The sequence below is a fragment of the Peromyscus leucopus genome, chromosome 5, assembly GCF_004664715.2.
Source record: "Peromyscus leucopus breed LL Stock chromosome 5, UCI_PerLeu_2.1, whole genome shotgun sequence".
Lineage (NCBI taxonomy): Eukaryota > Metazoa > Chordata > Mammalia > Rodentia > Cricetidae > Peromyscus > Peromyscus leucopus.
The window spans coordinates 5,589,250-5,611,550 of record NC_051067.1 but is presented as its reverse complement, the minus strand read 5'-3'; the positions used below and the strand labels follow the sequence as shown (position 1 = coordinate 5,611,550).

The 22,301-nt window shown below is 40.8% G+C and overlaps 1 protein-coding gene across 3 annotated transcripts in view; it reads right to left on the bottom strand.

The window, feature by feature from the left end:
• Kif27 (kinesin family member 27) overlaps window positions 1–22,301 on the bottom strand; it is a 105,350-nt gene that overhangs the window by 32,055 nt on the left and 50,994 nt on the right. For all 3 annotated transcript variants that reach the window (XM_037205682.1, XM_037205681.1, XM_028863210.2), the window contains exons 9-11: window positions 18,014–18,169; window positions 11,618–11,823; window positions 3,264–3,461 (exon numbers count right to left, since the gene is read on the bottom strand). In XM_037205682.1, the coding sequence (XP_037061577.1) occupies window positions 3,264–3,461; window positions 11,618–11,823; window positions 18,014–18,169 (560 nt within the window). The remainder of the gene's footprint in view (window positions 1–3,263; window positions 3,462–11,617; window positions 11,824–18,013; window positions 18,170–22,301) is intronic.

Here is a 22,301-nt window from a genome sequence, read left to right as displayed (position 1 = left end):
TCTCACTTATAAGTGGAATATTAGCTGTTAAGTAAAGGATAATCATGCTATATAATCCACAGATCCAGAGAGTCTAAGTAACAAGGAGGCCTCAAGGGGGGATGCATGGTTCTCCCTGGGAAGGGGAAATAGAAGAGATATCGAGGGTAGACTGGGTTGGATGGGGATGAGAACTGGAGGGATTGGGTGGGGGGTGGAGGAAGAGAGTCCTGGGAGAGAAGACTGGAACTAAGAAGGCACTTGGGGGGCCAATTTGGAAACCTGGAAGTGGAAACTCCCTGGAAGCTACAAGGATGACCCTATTGAAGACTCCTAGTAAGGGGGGATATGGAACCTAAACTGGCCGTCTTCTGTAACCAGGAAAAGGTTTCCAGTGGCAAGACTGGGACATTAACCTACCCACAAAACCTTCAACCTACAACTTGTCCTGCCTACAAGATATGCTGGGGTAATGGTGGTACAAAACTTGTGGGAGTGGCCAACCAATGACTGGTCCAACTTGAGGCCCACACCACAAGAGGGAGCCCATGTCTGACACTTCCTGGAGGGCCAGGAACCAAAGGCTGGATATCCCAGAGACCTAGGATAGAACTAAACACTGACAAAAAAAAAAAAAAAAAAAAAAAAAAAAAAAAGTCAATGAAATGATTCCTAGTGCTAGTCTGTTATAGACTGGAGCCTAGCCCAATCATCATCAGAGAGGCTTCCTCCACCAACTGATGGGAGCAGATGCAGGGATCAACAGCCAAACTTTAGGCAGAGCCAAGAGAACCCTGTGAAAGAGGGAGAGGAAGGATTGTGGGAGCCAGAGGAGTCAAGGACACAAGAACATGGTCCACAGAATCAACTAAGCAGGGCTCATCAGGGCTCACAGAGACTGGAGAGACAATCATGGAGCCTGCATTGGTCTGGGCTAGGTCCTCTGCATATATGTTATGATTGTGCAGCTTGGTGTTCTTGTGGGACTCCCAACAGCGGAAGTGGGGGCTGTCTCTGACTCTTTTGCCCACCTTTGGGACCCTCATTTTCCTCATACAGCCTAAATATGAGGGGGTGTGCCTAATCTTATCATAACTTGTTATGCTGTTTCGTTTGCTATCCCTGGGAGGCCTGCTCTTTCTGAAGGGAAATGGGGGATGGATCTGGGGGAACTGGGGGTGGGGGTTGAAAGGAGTAGAGAAACTACACTTGGGACGTAATGTATAAGATAAGAATAAATAAAAAAAAATCATGATAAGTCTATTCTGTATTACTGGTAGGAATGCAAAATGATGCTACAGAAAAACCAACTACTGGCAGCTCCTCAAAAAGCTAAAAGAACTTCAACACTTGTAAATTAAAAAGGCAGCAAATACCACGCCAATGTTCTTGCTGTATTATGTACAATAGTAAAATGTACATCCTAAGCATCTACTGATGGATAAAAATTTAAAAATGATTAAAAAGGCCAGGCATGGTGGCACACATCTTTAATCCCAGCCCTCAGGAGGCAGAGGCAGGTAGACCTCTGTGAGTTCCAAGCCTGGTCTACAGAGTGAGTTCCAGGACAGCCAGAGCTACATAGAAAAACCCTATTGGGGGGAGATGGAGATAGAGTCTTGCTATGTTGCTCAGGCTGGCTTCAAACTGTCAAGAAACCACCCTGTCTCCGCTTCAGGAGCTGGCACTACACACAGATGCTACTGCACTCAATGTCCCAGTGAGGAGAGTGAGGATCTGACAAATCCTAAAAACACCAATGAACTCTGAAAACATGCTATGTAAATAAGCCAGATTCCAACGGATGAATTATCCCACTTACAGGACATACAGAAAAAATGAAATTCACAGAGAAGAAATAAATATTAGAGCTTATCAGAAGCTGAAGGAAAGTGGAGACAGAGAATTATTATTAATAGTTATGGAGTTTCTCTTTGAAGTCTTAGAAACATTTTAGAAACTATGACGGCTTCACCTCACTGTGAACATAATTAATGCCACAGAATTAAACATTTATAAGGGTTAGATGGTAAGTCTTACATTACATACATTTTGTCATACTTTATGAAAACTGACAGGGCTAACAAGCTGGCTCAGTAGGGCTTGTCACCAAGCCTAACGTCAGGAGTTGGATTCACAGAACACACAGGAGAAGTAAAAGGAAAGAACAGACTCCTGCACCTTGTTCCATGACCTCCACACATGCACTCTGTGGCACATGCACACCCACACATACACACACATACAGAAAAATAAGTGCAAAAATGAAAATTCAAAAATTAAAAATAAAATTTAATGATCTATCAAAACCCACTGTAAAGAAATTATATCCCAATAAAAAATTTTACAATAACAAAAAAACTTAAGAATGGGCAAATACTTAAGTTCCATAATTAGGTTCTGTGTTGGATTTTAAATAGTCTGAAAGCAGATTACAACCAATGTTAAAATATATCTAATCTGAGAGTGCTGACAATGGAGGAAGCTATGTGTTGCAGCAACAGATAGTATCTTTTGTTTCCCAAGACTCTAGAACCACTCTAGAAAGAAGTCTTAATTTAAAAAGATCCTAGGGAGTTTCTAATTATGCTGCAACCTTGGATTCTGTTTGCTGTTTCAACAGAGCAAAGCCTGGCACACACAGCTAGGGAGTACTTTTAGGACTGTCCACTTCTTTCCCAAAGAGTCCTGGGAGCTAAGTGTGATGAGGGCAACTTTAGAGAAGACCAAACAAATCCAGAGGGCCAATGCTTTTCTCCACACATCTCATGCAGGAATAGAGAAAGCTGGGGTTGAACACATGCCAGCCCGGCTCCAGGTCCCAGGCTGACCCATGTTCCCTTCCAGCTCTCCACTCCATATCCCCACTGGGTGCACAGACTGGCCATTCGCACTTGGCAGGGGATGCCATCACTCCACCTGGACCTTCTCCCACACAGCAGCAGGAACAATGTGTGTCAAAGCATTCTGAAAACGAGCAATCCTTTACAAGTGATACTGTGTAGAAAGTGAGCTTCATAAGCTTAAAAATGTGACATCCTTAATTAAAGATCAGAGTTTTTATCATTGTGACTTATTGTGATGTCAGAACCTTCAAGAAAGTACTCAGAGTTGAGTCAACAGGTTTTACTGTGTGGCTGAGCAAGCTTTGCAGGAAGAGGACAGTGCTGAGACTCAGGCAAGGCGAGAGACACGGCACAGAGCAGCTGGGGGAGGCACGGGCTGCTCTAGCCTGAGGATCACCATTTCACACAATGCTAAGCAGGAAGTATGGACAGTATTACTTTGATTTTTTGCTGGTCTCTCTTAATCTCTGCATCCAGGTGCTTCTTTTTCTCGCTCTCTTCGAGAAGCCTTCTCTGCAGTTGCATTTTCTGATATTTCAGGTGATCCACGTTCTGCTCCAGTTCGCTGGCACGCTTCTCGTTCTGGATGGACAGTGATGCCAACTTCTTACTATCCTGCTGCTTCTTTTGTAAGACCTGGAATCACATGGAATATTCCAGAATGAGAAAGAGTATTTCTCTCATTTCCTGTGGTGATATATTGTGTACCCTAATAAAATTTGCTTGAAGAATAGAGGACAGAACAAGCCACTAGATTAAACATAGATGCCAGGCAGTGGTGGCACACACCTTTAACCCTAGCACTCAGGAGAGGAGGCAGAGACCTGCCTGGATCTCTGTGAGTTCAAAGCCACCCTGGACTATATGAGACTGACTCAGTCGGTCTAGGGGAGAAACAGAGCCAGGCAGTGGTGGCACACACCTTTAATCCCAGTACTTGGGAAGCACACACACTTGCAGTGGCTAGGGCAGAGCAAGGTTTGTAAGGCATGAAGATACAGGAACTGAAGGCTGTTCAGACTCAAGAGTCCTCGAGGTAAGAAGTGGCAGTGGCTTGTTCCTTTGTCTCTCTGATTTTCAGGCAAAGTTTATTAGGGTACACAATATACCACCACAATTTCCAAATAACACAATATTCAATGGTAAAGGTGGCCATTTTTGTATTTACATTTATTTTTGACAGGCTCACCAACACATTTACTTTTCTACACTTCTTTTTAAAAATTTTTGAGATAGGATCTCTCACTTCTAATTTTGTAATTGAAGAAAACATTGTACTTCCATCAGATATACAAAGAATGATGAAACTTGCATTGACAATCAGAGGAAACAACCTCTTTTGCGTTTTTATGAAGAATTCTAATTTAAAATATATATGGCATGAAGTATTCTAATTACCGCCTAGTCTGCAAGCCCCTTGCACACAAACACAGACACAGTCTCACACACACACACACACACACACACAGGCACAGAGGCTCACACCTATAATCTCAACACTGAAAAGGCTGAGGCAGGATGATCACAAATTCCAGGCCAGCCTGGGCTACAGAGTGAGGCACTATCTCAATCACACACACAATGTGTGTGTGTGTGTGTGTGTGTGTGTGTATAATTAGAACAACACAAACTGAGTTTATATATAAATTATGTTATCCTAGACTCCATAGCTACCTGTCCTGTTCCATGACGCAAATTATTCATGACAAGTTCATCAGATGTAAAGAGACATATGCATGTAAATGGATCCCCTCCCTTTTCTATGGATCCTGGAGTTCTAAAACTTCTTGCTTTGTACATGACTACACAATATTCCACTCTTATTTTTCTGATTCAACTGTATGAACCTTTGAATAAAGCTGAATAAAACTGGTCATCTCTCCTGAACGCCCATTACGTCTATAATGATCTGTTAGCAGCACTAAAACATGCTCACATTTTCCAAGTGTTTATAGTAGTATTAAACACTGGCATGTTACAAGTTAATCCCAGTCAAACAAATGACACATATAAGTGCCACTTGTATCACGGCACCGTGAGAAGTTCAGGGGATGGGGAGTGGTGGCTATCCTAGTTTCAGAAGGCAAAAACAGAAGGATGGAACACAAGTTCAAGTCCAGCCTGTTCTCCATAGGGAATTCCAGGCTACCCAAGGTTACAAAGCAAGACTAACTCATAAACAAACAAACAAAAATTAAGGAAGTTATTAATGAATTATGCAGGTCCTAAGTAATCACTATCTTTATTATAGCAATGGATTGTTGACATAAACATATTCTGTTCTAATCTAAATATTCATGGAAATGGTGCCGCTTATAGCAGTGCTATTCAAAGTCAATCTATGGACCAGCATCAGTCAGACTGTTGCCTGCACTGCAAAACACACTATCAGACTGAGGCAATATTATTTCCATGCAAGACATCTTGTTTACTTCAGACAGAGAATAGTCCAGGATGGGCTTGAACGCATAATCCTCAGCTCTCTGAGGATTATGCGTTCAAGCCCATCCTGGACTATACCCAAGAAATGCTCAATCATACCACAAGAGCACTTGCTCAGCTATGTTCATATCAGCATTGTTTGTAATAGCCAAAACCTGGAAACAACCTAGATGCCCTTCAACTGAAGAATGGATAAATAAATTGTGGCACATATACACAATGGAATACTACTCAGCAGAGAAAAACAATGACATCATACGGTTTGCAGGCAAATGGATGGATCTAGAAAAAATCATCCTGAGTGAGGTAACCCAGACTCAGAAAGACAAATATGATATGTACTCACTCATAGGAAGATGCTAGATGTGGAACAAGGATGACTGGACTGCTACTCACATCACCAGTGAGGCTACCTGGAAAACGGGACCCCAAGAAAGACATGGAGAAATGGATGAGCTCTACATGAACAGCCTGGACATGAGTGGGAGCAATGAAGGGCGAGGGTCGAGGGAAAGAGAGCGGGAGATCCTAGCTGGATCAAGAAAAGAGAGGGAGAACAAGGAATAGGAGACCATGGTAAATGAAGACCACATGAGAAAAGGAAGAAACAAAGAGCTAAAGAGGCCCACAGAAATCCACAAAGATACCCCCACAAAAAGACTGCTGGCAATGGTCGAGAGACAGCCGGGACTGACCTACTCTGGTGATGGGATGGCCAAACACCCTAATAGTTGTGCCATAAACCCCATCCAAGGACTGAAGAATCTGGAAGCAGACATCCACGGCTAGGCCCCGGGTGGAGCGCTGGGAGTCTAATTAGTGAGAAAGAGGAGGGTTTATATGAGCGAGATTGTTGAAACCAAGGTTGGATAAAGCACAGAGACAAACAACCAAATGAATGGAAACACATGAACTATGAACCAAAGGCTGAGGGGCCCCCAACTGGATCAGGCCCTCTGAATAGGTGAGACAGTCAGTCGATTGGCTTGATCTGTTTGGGAGGCATCTAGGCAGTGGTACCAGGTCCTGGGCTCGTTGCATGAGTTAGCTGTTTGAAACCTGGGACTTATGCAGGGACGCTTGGCTCAATCTGGGAGGAGGGGACTGGACCTGCCTGGACTGAGTCTATCAGGTCGATCCCAGTCCTCAAGGGAGACCTTGATCTGGAGGAGGTGGGAATTGGGGGTGGGCTGGGGGGAAGAGGAGGGGGGCAGGAAGGGAGAGAACAAGGGAATCTGTGGCTGTTATGTAGAACTGAATAGTATTGTAAAATAAAATAAATAAAATATAATTACATTGTTTCCTCCCTTCCCTTCCCTCCCTCACCTTCTCTGCACTCCCCCAATCTCTCTCAAATTAATGGTCTCTCTTTCTTTAATTGCTGTTACATGTGCGTATACATATACATATATATATATATTTCTAAATATTTAAATACAACTGCTGAGTCTGTATAATGTTACTTGTATGTATATGATGTGAGAGTTGACCACCTGGTATTGGATGGCCAATTGGGGGATCTTCCCTAGAAAAGACCATTTCTGCCATCCTCGGTCATGCAAGCCTTTCTGATGAAGGAAACTGCACTGACTCACTGTATTTCATTGCAAATCATGAACTAACACTGTGCACATAGGTCCCACCAGCTTGGACCCCAAGCCCTTTGCAGTTTCTCACATTGCAATTGTAAGACGGCTTTGCCACTTACCATGATAATAGAAAAATAACAATGCTAGCATTTTGAGTGTTTTTCATATAGTATTAAATATCAGTGTGTAGCCTAATGAACTTATTTAAAAAACAACTAAGGCTGTCACTGTATTTTGCATTTATTCCACAGAGGCTCAGAAGTATACCTTTATCAGCATTATAGTATTAATGCAGAATATAGCTCTCTATGAAGATAAAAAGTTTTCATAACTTTAAAAATCAAGTTTTAAAATGGAAACTTCCATTGGAATAAAAACACTAATATTTCAATATTCTTTTTTTTTTCCTTTGGTTTTTCGAGACAGGGTTTCTCTGTGTAGCTTTGCGGCTTTCTTGGAACTCACTCTGTAGCCCAGGCTGGCCTCGAACTCACAGAGATCTGCCTGCTTCTGCCTCCCGAGTGCTGGGTTTAAAGGCGTGTGCCACCACTGCCCAGCATATTTCAATATTCTAAGATGCACATTGGAGTACTGAAAACTAGTATCACCATTCTGCAACTTGAGATGAGTCACTTAACTTGTTTCTTTCTTTCTAAAGTAATGTAAAAACATCTACTGCCAAGGGTGGTGAGTAACTGATAGGTATTTATATCGGGTTTGTACAGGGCATGTTGAAGACACTGAGCAGATGGTTACTACATCCTTGTCTTAACCCAACACCAACCATCACCTCACTCCCACCCAATGTGCCTACAGATGTCAAAAGCACAAGATCTTCTAAAAGGGCACATTTTGTTTCAGGCCTCCTCAGTCAGATGTTTCTGAGGTTCAGTCTGTGTCTTTTTTCTTTCCTTTTCAGTACTATGAGCAAAAATGAATATATAGCAGAAAACAGGAAAAACAAAATATGTTCACCTATTCAGAGCTTTAGTATTTTTTTTTTTAGTAAAACTATGTCATTTTTGTATTTATTTCAACAAGATAAAGGTCTGTTGCTACCTCTCTGGTATGTCAGGATTTATCACTGTTGGAGATGCAGAGGTGGCCAGACCAAAAGAGTCCTTCCTTCTGAAGTTTCTAGTACTACCTTAAACATCCTAAAAACCAAAACAAAACAGTAATAAAGTGATACAGAAATGATAAAAATGTAGATTATTGAATCTACTTTAATCCAAAAAACAACTGTTAATCTCAAATACTTTACATTTTGGTTTACTGATACAAATTTAAGGTCAATTTTGTTATACTATATGTATATTTCTACTCTTGTTTAGGGTATTTTGTTTATGCAGATCATTTAAAAATGTAGTATATAGTTAAGAAATATGGATTAATAGTCATCTATAACAGCAAACTTATAGTCATGTTAGGTATGTTTTCAAGGTCACACAGAGATATATTTCAGATGGCTAGATAATCTTCAGAGACCTAATGAATATGGCATTTAAAATGTTTTAAGAACTCAGACTTTTCTCGACAATGAGACACGTCTGCTCCTGGCATCACCAATTACTTCCAAAGAATGATGGGCATCAAAGAAGCTCTTTATGGAGTTTGTTTTCAATGTGGCAAGGCTAGCCATGTGGGCAAGAAACTGCCCTTGCCTAGACTGCTTGACAATATGCTGTATAAACTGAACATTCAGGACCCACAGGAAAATGACTGCTGAACTTGCCAAAACAAACTTCAGGTTTCCTGCTTCATGAAAGAGTCAGCCAGATATTCTGCTGAACACAGAAGAAAGAGACTGATGAGTTTTGCCAAAATAGGTGAGAAAGTCTTTCTAATTTACTGCTTCACTGAGAAATCTGCCAGATACTCTAGGCCTGTAGGCTGGAGTTGGATACCCCAATGTTACAGAAGAACTTTGGGGGACATCCAGGCAGCCAGATGTCTCTGTCATTTCTAGAATTTTGGAAGCTGCTTACAATGCACTTCCTGTTTACTCAGGTAATATTATATCTTTCTAGGATCTTTGATGTAGTTGAAGACTAAATAGTTATAATTATAGTTTTCCTTAATTATGATAAAAGATAAATTAGATATGAAACTTTAGGCTCACAAAGATAGAATAGATAATAGAATATTTTCTTTAATTTTTCCAAATACAAATAGACTAAACATTTTAACTATAATTCTTACTTGATAAGTGTTTTGTTATATGTAATTTTACTATGTTAAAGTTAAAATCTTTCTTTTTGATTAGACAGAAAAGGAGAAATGATGTGGGATGTCTTTCTGTATGCTGTGAATATGTGTTGCTCCCATTGGTTAAAAAAAAAGCTGCTTTGGCCTATGGCAAGGCAGGATAAGAGCCAGGTGTGGTATCCAAGCAGAGATACAGGGAAGGAGAAGGGCGGAGTCAGGAGTTGCCACCCAGATGCACAGGAAGCAAGATGAGAATTTCATATTGAGAAAAGGTACCAAGCCATATGGCTAAACATAGATAAGAATTATGGGTTAATTTTTTTTTTTTGGTTTTTCGAGACAGGGTTTCTCTGTGTAGCTTTGCGCCTTTCCTGGAACTCACTTGGTAGCCCAGGCTGGCCTCGAACTCACAGAGATCCGCCTGGCTCTGCCTCCTGAGTGCTGGGATTAAAGGCGTGCGCCACCACCGCCCTATTGATGTAACTAACTGTCTTATTAAATAAGAAACACACATGCCGGGCGGTGGTGGCGCACGCCTTTAATCCCAGCACTCGGGAGGCAGAGCCAGGCGGATCTCTGTGAGTTCGAGGCCAGCCTGGGCTACCAAGTGAGTCCCAGGAAAGGCGCAAAGCTACACAGAGAAACCCTGTCTCGAAAAACCAAAAAAAAAAAAAAAAAAAAAAAAAAGAAAAGAAAAGAAACACAGAAACAATGTAAAAGAGAAAGCCAAGAGGTCAGAGCTCAGAGCTAAAATCTCACCCTTCCTCCTGCTGTCCCAGCTTCGAGAAAGAGACCTACTTCCTGTCTGTTCTTTTTTTTATAGTATGTTGTTCTGCCTTCTCATTGGTTGTAAACCCAAACACATGACTGCCTCGTCACTGTCTGAATGTACAGCCCCCTAGGTCTTAAAGGCATATGTCTCCAATGCTGGCTATATCCCTGAACACACAGAGATCTATGGGATTAAAGGCGTGTGCCACCACCGCCACACTCTTGCTATGGCTCTAATAGCTCTGACCCCCGGACAACTTTATTTATTAACATACAATCAAAATCACATTTCAGTACAATTAGATTACCACCACACCGCCCGGCTTATGGGTTAATTTAAGTGTAAGAGCTAGTTAGTAATAAGCCTGAGCAATAGGCCAAATGATTTGTAATTAATATTAAGCCTCTGAATGATTATTTACAAGCAGTCATGGGACAGGGTGGGACAGAAAAAACCTCCATTTATAATAAAGCTCTGAATAGGTCAATTATAACTCAATTCTACCTACAAATGTGGACAATATAAATATGTTTCTACAATATGGAAACAGTAGATACAGTGAAAAACAAGCTAGATATGGTAGCATGCCCCTTTAATACAACCAATCAAGAGGCTGAGGTAGGACAACAGTGAGGAAGGTAATCTTGGCTACATAAGATCCTGCCTCAGAAATATAAAACAAATGAAATACATAAAAAGAAGAATTGGAAGAGGCATTCTAGAATCCTCAAAGCACTTGTAAATGGCTCCCTTGCACAAAAACCTTTCTGTATAAAATATTCTTACTGAATAGGATGTGTGTGTGTGTGTGTGTGTGTGTGTGTGTCCACCAGAAATTGAACAGAGCCTCATACATAATCACTAAGCAACATACCTAACCCCAGAACAGAAGTTTTAACTCTTTCTAAAGGTACAGGTAAATCCAAAGCATTTGGAAATGAAGTCTGAATTGTAGTACTCAAAGTTACTAACATTTTTTTGTTTTTGTTTTTGTTTTTCGAGACAGGGTTTCTTTGTGTAGTTTTGGTGCCTGTCCTGGATCTCACTCTATAGACCAGGATGGCCTCGAATTCATAGAGATCCACATGGCTCTGCCTCCAGAGTGCTGGGATTAAAGGCATGCCACCACCACCTGGCAAAAGTTAATAACGTTTTAAAACCAATCAATTATGGTCTTAAAAACTGAAATAGTTCATATTTGCAGACTGTCTACAAAGTGTCACACTGGTACCTAATGTTTATATGCTTTGCTTAACTGTTAATCTTTTGTCCTTCAAAAAAGGATACAACTTCTGTTACCTTTATGTCTTATTATATATGATTTACAGATGAAGAAATATACTACCCAGACTGTAAATACATAAAGCAATGGGCACACTAGGCAAAAGGAAATGTCATACAGTTTTGATGACTAAAAACTGAATCCCATTTCTCTCAATACAAGACTCTTCAAAGATGAGACTCGTTTTCTTTTTGTGGTGCTGGGGATCAAAACCAGGGTCTCACACCAACTGGGTAAGGACTCGACCCGAGCTTCATCCTCAGCCCAGGAAGATTCAGGAAAGGATGGATGGATGGCCAGGCATGGTGGCGCATTCCTTTAATCCTAGCACTCAGGAGGCAGAGGCAGGTGGATCTCTATGAGTTCGAGGCCAGCCTGGTCCACATAGAGAGTTCCAGGACAGCCATGGCTACACTAATGAGACTGTTTCAAAAACACAAAACAAACCAAAAGGAAGGTGGACTTTACAAAGTTTACTTGATTGCATTTAGTAAGTTACCTGAACTCTCAGCTTTGCAGCATCCATCTTTTTACGGAACTCTTTCTGTAACTTTATCTTCAAAGCAACATCAGAAAGATCTTTGCTTTCCAGCTCCTGCAGCTGCTTTCGGGTTTCAGTGAGCTCCACTCTCGCTCGCTCGGCTTCGTGTTCCAGTTTTGTTACCTTCAAAGAATACTGTCTGCTCACAGACTTGGCATTGTCACCTTCACAAAACACAGCAGTAAGGGTCATTACAAGTCCAGCCCTCTACTCTAGAATGGCAGGCAGTTACAACTAAGGTATAACATTAAACACCCAGCTTGACCTTCGTGCACTCCAGCTTGTGACTGTCCCCACGTAGTTCTAGCTGATCTCTTCACTGGTTTATCCTTTGCGTTTTAATGTTACAGTCGAGATCTGTTTTCTATGTATGAATGTGTGTATTTGTACATGTAGATGCCCATGTGTTTGGTACCCACTGGGGCCAGAAGAGGCTGCCAATCTTCTGCAGCTGGAGTTACAAATGGTTATGAGGCCCAGTGTGAGTGCTGGGAAGCAAACCCAGGCCTCTTTCACCCCAGTGAGCTGTTTTTATCTTCCAAATTTGCAACTGAGGTTTGCTAGTGTCACACTTCAGTTAAGATATGAGAAGGCCAGAGAGAAGGCTCAGCATTAGGGGAACTGGCTGCTTTTCCAGAAAACATGAGTTCATTTCCCAGCACCCACATAGGGGCTCACAAACACCCACAACTCCAGTTCCAGGAGATCCAATGCCCTCTTCTCGCCTCCGTGAGTACTAGGCACACATGTAGTACACATACTTGCATGCCGGTGAAACATCCACAGACATTAAAAAAATAAAAACTACTAGGAGGGACTTGTCCTCTTATTTAGGATACTTGAGCTTTTTGCTATCCATGATGTCTTCTTAATTTAAAAACAATCACTATGAAATATTTTTCTTAAGAAACTTTATTATGCCAGGCAGGATCACAAATGCCTTCAATCCTAGCACTCAGGAGGCAGAGGCGGGCAGATCTCTGTAAGTTGAGGCCAGCCTGGTCTACAGTATGAGTTCCAGGACAACCAGGAACTTGTCTCCAAAAAAGGGGGGAACTTTATTATGAAATATTTTAATGTATTAAAAATAAAGGAATAATAAATGAAACCCCATTGCTTAGACTTAAGAGATCAGTATTTGTAACAGCTATTTCAGTTAAGCCTGTTTTCGCTTCAAAATAGATCCCAGATATTATTTTGTTGTTGTTTTGTGAGACCCCAACTGCAGAGTCAGCAACATTAATTACTTTCATGAAATGAAAAATAGCTGTGTTAAAGGATACTTAAAAAATTAAATTATATTTATTTGTTATGTGTATGTATTGCACACCACAGCATCGATGTAAAGAGAGTCAGTTCTTTTCTTTCATCATGTGGGTTCCAGGGACTGAACTCAGTTGGGCAGGCTTGGCAGCAAACACCTTTACCTACTGAGCCATCTTGCTTGCCATAGTTACAGGATTCCTAATAGATATAACAATCAGATATATCGTGAACCTTATTTAGATCCTGATTAAAATAAATAAATTAAAAAGACATGTTAAAACTGGAGGTCTGAGTTTGGATCAGTGGGTACTAATGTTGTTGGTGTGATAAAGACTTTTTGGTTATGTCTGTACTTTGTGCACATACTTTCCAAGAAAATATAAATGAAATGATATAATATCTGGGATCCAGCTGTGCATGGTGGTGTATACCTTTAGTCCTGGCACTCAGAAGGTAGAGACAGGTTGGTCTTTGTGAGTTTGAGACCACTCACTACAGCAAGATCTAGGCCAGCCAGGGCTACATAGTGAGACCCTGTCTCACAAAACCTCTACTCCCTGCACCGCTGTGGTGGTGTGAGGGTGCACACCTCTATCTACTCCCTGCACCGCTGTGGTGGTGTGAGGGTGCACACCTCTATCTACTCCCTGCACTGCTTGGTGGTGTGAGGGTGCACACTCTACTCCCTGCACCGCTGTGGTGGTGTGAGGGTGCACACCTCTATCTACTCCCTGCACTGCTTGGTGGTGTGAGGGTGCACTCCTTACCCCCTGCACCGCTGTGGTGGTGTGAGGGTGCACACCTCTACTCCCTGCACTGCTGTGGTGGGGTGAGGGTGCACTCCTTACCCCCTGCACCGCTGTGGTGGTGTGAGGGTGCACACCTCTACTCCCTGCACTGCTGTGGTGGTGTGAGGGTGCACACCTCTACTCCCTGCACCGCTGTGGTGGTGTGAGGGTGCACACTTTACTCCCTGCACTGCTGTGGTGGTGTGAGGGTGCACACCTCTACTCCCTGCACTGCTGTGAGTGTGCACACCTTACTCCTTGTAATGGGGAGGTTTGAATGAATGGCTGCCACAGGCTCAAGTATTTGAATGTTTGGTTTGCAGTTGGTGAAAATGGAAAGGATTCAGAGGTGTGTCACTGAGGATGGGTTTTGAGCTTTCTTAAGCCTCACTATTGCCTGTCTGCAAGAGAGCTCTCTGTGCCTCAGGCTTGTGAATTGAGGTGTGAGCTCTCAGCTACGACTTGAGCACCATGCAAGACTAACTGCTGCTATGCCCCCTGCCATGAGAGTCATGGACTCACCATCTGAATCTATAAGCCCACATTAAACATTTTCTTCTGAGTTGTGTTAGTCATGGTGTCTCTTCACAGCAACAGAAAAGTAACTAAAAAAACTGGGGAGGCAGAGATAGGTAGATCTCTATGAGTCTCCATAATGAGACCTTGCTCAAAATGAAGAGACACACACTGATTTCATAAGACACTAAGGCATAAAAAGTATATTGGAATAGATGAGATACAGTATCCATGTCCCTGTCATTACTAATGACTGTCATGGGTGTTGTTTGGGAGAAGTCTTCACTGAGAGTACTAAAAATAAGCATGCACTATTCATTTTCCTAATCATCGTCTCTAAAGATCTTTAGGGAAGCCCCACAACCACCTTCGGCTCTAATGAGTGAAAAGACTGCCTATATATAAGCTTGGATGTCTTCTATTTTAAATCACTCATAGATGTACACAGCTATAAAAGCATATGTGCTCCGGGAGCTCCAGGGTGAGTGAGGCCCCTCTCTGAAAGATCGTTTATTCCAGGAGGTAATAACTGTCAACTCGCAGAGGCACTATCCTGAAGCTGTGAGGATGGAAAAGCCACTCACCTCAATCAGCTCTCTACATTCCTAAGGGGTATCTGACTGCACATCATGAGGGGACACAGTCAAACTTGACACATCTGTGATCACTGGAGTGAGGGTGACACAGAGCATGAGAATCATTAAGAATGAGGCAGGAAATAGACTTTGGGAAGCACCGATAGCTAGACAACAGCTTGCAAGGAAGAACATGGAAATGGGGAAGCCATGTTCTTGCTGGAGCAGATTTGAGACTTAGCATACTTTATGTAGTTGATAAAAGTGCTGGCCATGCAATAAAAGCTGGTGTAGTGGCACACACTTGTGCTAGCCTACTCTACTTAGCATGTTCCAGCCAATGAGAGAATCTCAAAAAATAGGCAGACAGTGCCTGAAGAACACCCATGGTTGTTCTCTGGCTACCACAGGCACACGCAGCTCTTTACCCAGCTCCCACACAAAGGAATGTTTTCTTCAGTTCCCTTAAATGAGACCAGAGTTGTTTTGCATCAGAATTGGGAATAAATGCTGGTGTCTTTTACACCTTCAATTCTTTAGTGAAGTTCAAAGTAGTCAGGGCCAATCATTTAGACTACTGGGAAGAAAAAGACCAAAGAGCTTGAGTTTCCCTTCTTTAATGCAAAACTAATCTGCCTGATGATGAACATGGTATCCACCCCAACCTGACAAAAGTCAGATGTAAGACAAGAATTAAAAGCTTGGCTCACCAAAGAAAATAACTCTTAAAAATAAATATTTACGCCGAGTGGTGGTGGCACACGCCTTTAATCCCAGCACTCAGGAGGCAGAAGCAGGCGGATCTCTGTGAGTTCAAGGCCAGCCTGGTCTACAGAGTGAGTTCCAGGAAAGGCGCAAAGCTACACAGAGAAACCCTGTCTCGAAAAACCAAAAAAATAAATAAATATTTACATTTTCAGAGAAATAAAAATTACCTATATCCAAAGTACAATATTTAATGTTAACAATAAACTACCAGGCTGGGGATATAGCTCACTGGTAGAGTACTTGTGTAGTATGCTCAAAGCCCTAGGTTCAACCCCCAATACGGAAAAAAAGTGAACTATCTAAGTCAATGGTGACTAATAATTAAAAATAATCATTGTAAGGGGATACTTATTTGACAGTTACTCAGTGCATGCAAATACCTAAGCTACTCTGCTTTGGTTTTGTTATTACTGTTGTTTTATTTCAGAGGGAATGTCACTCTGTAGCCCAGGCTGGTCTGGAATTCACTACCTAGCCCAGATTGGCCTTGAACTCACAGAAATCCTCCTCCTCAAACTCTAAAATGCTAGGACTATAGAACAGAAGTGAGGCTCAGCTAAGATCCTGGGTTCAATCCCCTGCTCTCCAGGAAGAAAAGAAAAGTAAGATAAATATGTTCCTTTTAGGTCCACACGTTTAAGTGCCATAAAGTTTCATCCAACACAGAGCTGACAGTAGCGAGAACAATTGAAAGGTGAGTCCCAGTTGCCAGTGGTGTGTCAGAGGAGCAGCAGGTGGCAACTGAAGTTCAAGGTGTCAGCCCACCAGGAGGAAACTCCATGATGGGTGAATCCTGGATAGGCAAGGCCCTCAGACCACAGACCCCAGCATGTCTTTTGCTTCTGCTGTGCCTTTACATGTTTATGTTTACTGCTGTTATCTTTCTCTGGTATCTGGCATGGTGTGAATGGGTGTGGGAGACCCCCACTGCCTGTAATGTAGTGTGTTTATCTCATGGAAATATACCTTTCTACTGGGCATTTTTACCTGTGCATTATTATGAGGATGATTTCTTCCTAAGCTGTACTGTCTAAATGATGATGATGATGATGATGATGATGATAATAATGTTAGTTTGAATAGAGTTTTGATTATTTAAAATATAAACAAGGAAGTATTACACAGCTACAACACATGAGTTTCTATTGAGGAGCTGTATAGACTGTGGCTTAGGTTAATGATTAAGAAAACAATTGAGTCCCAGTTAGTCTAACTAGCTTAAATTCTTTTAACTTTAATGTTGGGAGATGTGTTCACAGGTTTTGAAGTGCATCATAGCTGAAACAAAGCTTTGGAAATAACTTAAAATTAGACTAAGATGTTTTTGTTAAATAGCTTTGAGGTGAAAAACCCAAGGAGACAATCTAAAGTTTTAGAAAGGCACATAGTTGAGTGAGGAACTCTTTAAGGTCAGAAAACAAGAACAAAGCAGCTCAATTACTACTAGCTGACACACTATTCTTGCTAGGATTGGTTGATGACCAAAGGTGATGATTAATTTCTTGTACTCATTTCTGCCCTCAATCTCCTGATATAAGCAACTAACTACTGATGAGTGAGTATGCACCCCAAAGATTTAAAGTAGAGCTGACTGATTCTTTTTCATATAAAAGTTTAGGTTTGTGATTCCTTTAAGATTCCTTATAAGATTATCTTCCAAGATAAGTAATCAGGTAATTGGCCCCTTCTTTGTAACTGCACCCTGCCAACAAAATAGCTGGCTGTGAAAAAATACTTTCTACTTGCTCAAGTTCTGTTAATCTATAACAAGTTGCTTGGGTATTAATATACATGGGTTCTTGAAAATTTTATTTTTCACCTGTAATATGTAAATGTTTAATCATGTAAGGGATATGGAAAACATGCTGTTTTGTATTCACTGTAATCATTCACTTGAGAAACAGAATGTAACCACACTGTAATTTTTAAATTTCCTGAAAGATTTTGCTGGGGTATATAAGCTGTAAGGGAAAGAATAGAGATGGAGTTAGAGAGAGTTAAAATGGGCTAGAAGGAAAACATCAAGAATGAGAGTTAGAAGGAAAATGTCAAGAATGAGAGAGTTAGGAGAAACTAGAAGGGAAACATCAAGACTAAAGATAAAGTTAGAAGGAAAACATCAAGAATGAGAGAGAAAAAAATCACCAGGAAAATAAAGAATAGAGAACATAAAAGAAAAATAAAGAAAAGGTCTGAAGGAAACCATCAAGAATGTGTGAGTGTCTTTTCCCTAATTCCCTCAGATAAAAAAAAAAAGTCTAGTACATGCTGACACTGTGGATTTTCTTTCAAGCCCTTCTCTGCCTGGAGACTGGTCCCCCAAACTCATAAACTTCCGCACACGCTGGTTCTGAGACAAACCCGAGTTGCAGAGGACGGGTGGGAGCTTCATGTCACCACATCACATGCAGTCTTCTCACACAAGTACAAGACACTATTACCTGTTTTTATTAACTCTTTGATCAGATCTTCTTTCATCCTGATGTTAATTGTAAGTTCTCTCATTTTTTGTTTAGCTTTATTAAGTATGAATTCTGAAGTCCTTAATTTTTGCAAATTTAACTCTTGACTCTCCTGGAGACATTCCATCTTCAAATCTTTAAAATCAAAGACACAAAAAAAATCCCTGTGATTAAAATATTCAACTGAAGTGGAATTTCAAAACAAAATCAAAACAAAAGCAATTTAGAGTACCTTAGTTACTTTTCTATTGTTGTGAAAAGAACATCATGACCAAGGCAACTTATAAAAGATAGCACTTAATTTGGCTTACAGTTTCAGAGAGTTAGAGTCCATGAGGGCAGAGCAAAGGCATGGTGGCAGGAACAGCTGAGAGCTCACATCCTGACCCAAAATGATGAGGCAGAGAGAGCACACTGGGAATGGTGTGACTCTTTTGAAACCTTAAAACCTGTCCCCAGTTAACACACCTTTTCCTCCTAATCCTTCCCAAAGAGTTCTACCAACTGGAGACCAAGTACTCAAATAAGCCTCTGGGGGCTGTTCTATCTGTATCATCACATAGAGGTAGCAGGAGGGCAAACAAGAAGAGAATGAAAACAGGAATAATGTACAGCTTCTGGTTTACAGGAAGTTTGTAGCTTAAAAGTTTTCTAATTTAAAATACATACCTTTATACACATATACATATAGCTATGCATATATTTTTATCATATCCCATAAGTTTGGAAAAATAGCTTTTATTCCTTTTAACTAAAGTTATTTGAGTTGGAAATGATCTCCAGGTGAGCAGAACAGTGAGTGCTGTCCTATTAACCTCGATTTTGCGATAAGCAGAGAATGTAGTCTTTAGCTTACTCTGTTGTAGAACAATCTTTTTGTACACTGTGAAGATTTGTCACTTTGGTTTAATGAAAAGCTGAATGGCCAACAGCTAGGCAGGATTTGGGGGGCAGAGAGGATGCTGGGAAGAAGAAGGGCTGAGATGTAGAGAGCCACCAGCTAGAGATGGAGAAAGCAGGAAAGCAGCATGGGTGGTACAGAGTAGAGGAAATAAAGCCACAAGGCAGAAAGTAAATTAACAGAAATGGGATAATTTAAGTTATAAAAGCTAGTTAGAAACAAGCCTAAGCTACGAGCTGAGCTTTCTTAATTAATATGAAGTCTCTGTGTCATTTTTTGTGTGTGTGAGCTGGTGGCCCAAAGAAAAGTCCATCTACAAATGTCATCCAGCATGTATATCCACATAAGACCAGAGAAAGCTTAGAAATAGGTTCTAAACACACACACACACACACACACACACAAAGCTGAACCAAGCTCGTTTTCCTAGTCTTGTGATTCTCATGCTGACCATGGTACAGAGACATGTCTCCTGGTAGCTGCCTGTGTAATTGAGCCGCCAGTGTGCTAAGAGCTAAGTCATATGGCAGGTTTAAGGTTTTGCTCAAATGGGTATAGATAGTCAAAGAAAAATTAGTTTAAAAATAATAAAGACTTCAAAGAGAGAGTAAAAAAAATAAGCCACATAAGGATGGAAAATACAGAGGGAGTCTGGATCTATATGGTATCTTGTTAACTTTGAATTATTTTTAAGGCTAATGTACAAAAAATAATAGCTGCTGAGAAAAACTGGACTATGGAAACTGTCGAATTAAACCAACCTACATATTTTTAAAATGTCTTAACTTCAAAATGGAAGTCAGACAATGTGGTATGTTGGGGGAGAGGTTATGCTTTTGTTTCCACGGGAAACAAAAGGTTGTGAATTCCTTCTAGATTAATAAAGATCAGATATGGCCAGGGGAGACCTCCTGAGTATCTTGGGGGATACTCATGGGGGATGAAGCCAAAAAAGACTACAGGACAGATAATGTGTAAGCTGATCCCTTGACATAGGAACAGCTCTGAGATAAGATGAGACATGATAAATCTTGTTGGTTACAGAGTCCTCATGACTTATTATTACCTGCTATTCTTTCATAAGGCATGGATAGAGATTTATATTGAAATTTAATTATACAGTTCAAACAGACTTATAAAGTTAACAGATGCCTTTTACCTGCTCAAACATAAAACAAAAAAAATCATCTTTAACTGACTGGTGCACACTGCACATTCCATACACGTGTTAATGCAGATATGTATGTTACCTTTAAAAGTTTATGTGTTTTCAGAGCAAGGGGACCAGACACCAATGAAAACAGGTGGCCCAGGTGATCCAGCCTCTCAGAGTGCCTCTGTTGCAGTTTCCTCAGAGTTCTGCATCCAGAAGAGCTTCAAGGCTGCTGGTTGAGATGGTCTAGCCTCACAGACTATTCTAGCCAGGACTGCAGATAAGCTTTACACTTTCCCATCACACAGTGACCTCTCCCAGGATTTGACCATTATTTCAATTTTCTCAGGATCTCCTAAAGATGCCAGTGCCCCCAGACAACATGAAGCAGTCTAGAGAACATGACACCCACATTCCCAAGAGGTGGGGTGGATGGCTTTTGGTCATTTGATGGGTTACAGATGTTTGTCATCATTACGGGGGGGGGGGATTGTTACAAGTCATGGTCAGGAAAAAAACTAAACAAAGGAGTTAGATTTAAGAATCTCTCTGTTAGATTTAAGAAGGAACAAAGGGTGATACAGTATAAAAATGATGAGATAAAAGGGTGGATTGTTGAGTCTACTTTTAAACAATCACTGGTCTCAAATATTTTACATTGGCATGGATTTTTGTATATTGATACAAATTTAAGGTTATTTTTGTTATGCTGTATATATGTTTCTACTCTTGTTTAAGGTATTGTACCTATGCAGCTCATTTAAAAAGGTTATGTAAAGTTTTAGTCTTTAAAAGTTATTTAGGGTAATAAATACAATAATAGAGTCATAACTACTAAAAGTATAGTCAGGTATGTTTTCAAGGTTATACAGAGATGTATTTCAGATAGGTAGGTGATCTTCAAATACTTCAAAGACCTACAGAATATGGCATTTAAAATGCTTTAATAGCATAAGGCTTTTCATGCCAGTGAGACATGTCTGCTCCTGGCAGCACTGATCTACTTCAAAAAAGGATGAAAGGCATTGAAGAATCTTCATATGGAGTTTATTTTCTTTATGGCAAAAGCCAGCCATTTGGGCAATAAACTGCCCTTGCCTCAACTGCTGACAGTATTCTGACCAAACTGGACCAGCAGGACACAAAGAAAAGTGACTGCTGAACTTTGCAAAGACAGGGTAGGACAGTCCTTCAGAAATTCCTGCTTCACAGAAAGTGTGTCAGATATTCTAGGCCTGTAGGTTGAAGATGGGTGCCCCAACGTTACGGAGGAACCTTGAGTGACTGTCCAGGCAGCCAGAGGTCTCCGTCATTTGTTTTAGTTTTGGAAGATGTTTGCTCTGCGCTACCTGTTTACTCAAGCAATATTTTATCCTTCTTGGGTTTTTAAAGGAGTTTAAGACTAGGTATTTATAGTTGTAGTTTTCCTTAGTTATGATAGAAGGTAAATTAGGTACAGAGCTTTGGACTCATCAAGATAGAATAAATAATGAAGTATTTTCTCCAAATATGCCAAATACAAATGGACTGGACATTGTAATCTAATGAATTGTTCTTATTGTTTATAGTTTTATTATATTAGAGTTAAAAATCTTTCCTTTTTATTTAGACAAAAGGGAGAAATGTTGTGGAATAATCTTCTTGTACACTGTGAAGATATCAGTTTTTATTGGTCTAATAAAAAGATTAATGGCCAATAGCTAAGTAGGATTTTTCAAGGCAGAGAGGATGCCAGGAAGAAGGGCTGAGATGCAGAGTTGCCAGCCAGAGACAGGAAAAAGGAAAGCAACATGGGCCATACAGAGTAAAGGAAATAAAGCTATGAGACAGAAAGTAAATTAACAGAAATGAGTTCACTTAAGTTATAGGAGCTAGTTAGAAACAAGCCTAAGCTATCAGCCGAGCTTTCTTAATTAATAAGAAGTCTCCATGTCATAATTTAGGAGCTGGCAGGAGGAACAGAAAAATCTGCCTACATTGCTCTTCAAGAGTGTGTTCCAATAGAGTATGTCAGTGTCCTGAGCAGAATGCAAAGCACACTGCTTTTGTTTGGTTACTTCATATTCATCACCAGATTTTCAAGGAAGTAACTAGTGTATGCACTCATGTACATTCTGGTCTGAGTTTCCTTTGACTGTAGACCAGTAACAAATAACTCAAGGATGGGTACTTGACTAGCACTTGTCTTTACTATTTTGACATTTTAAAATTAT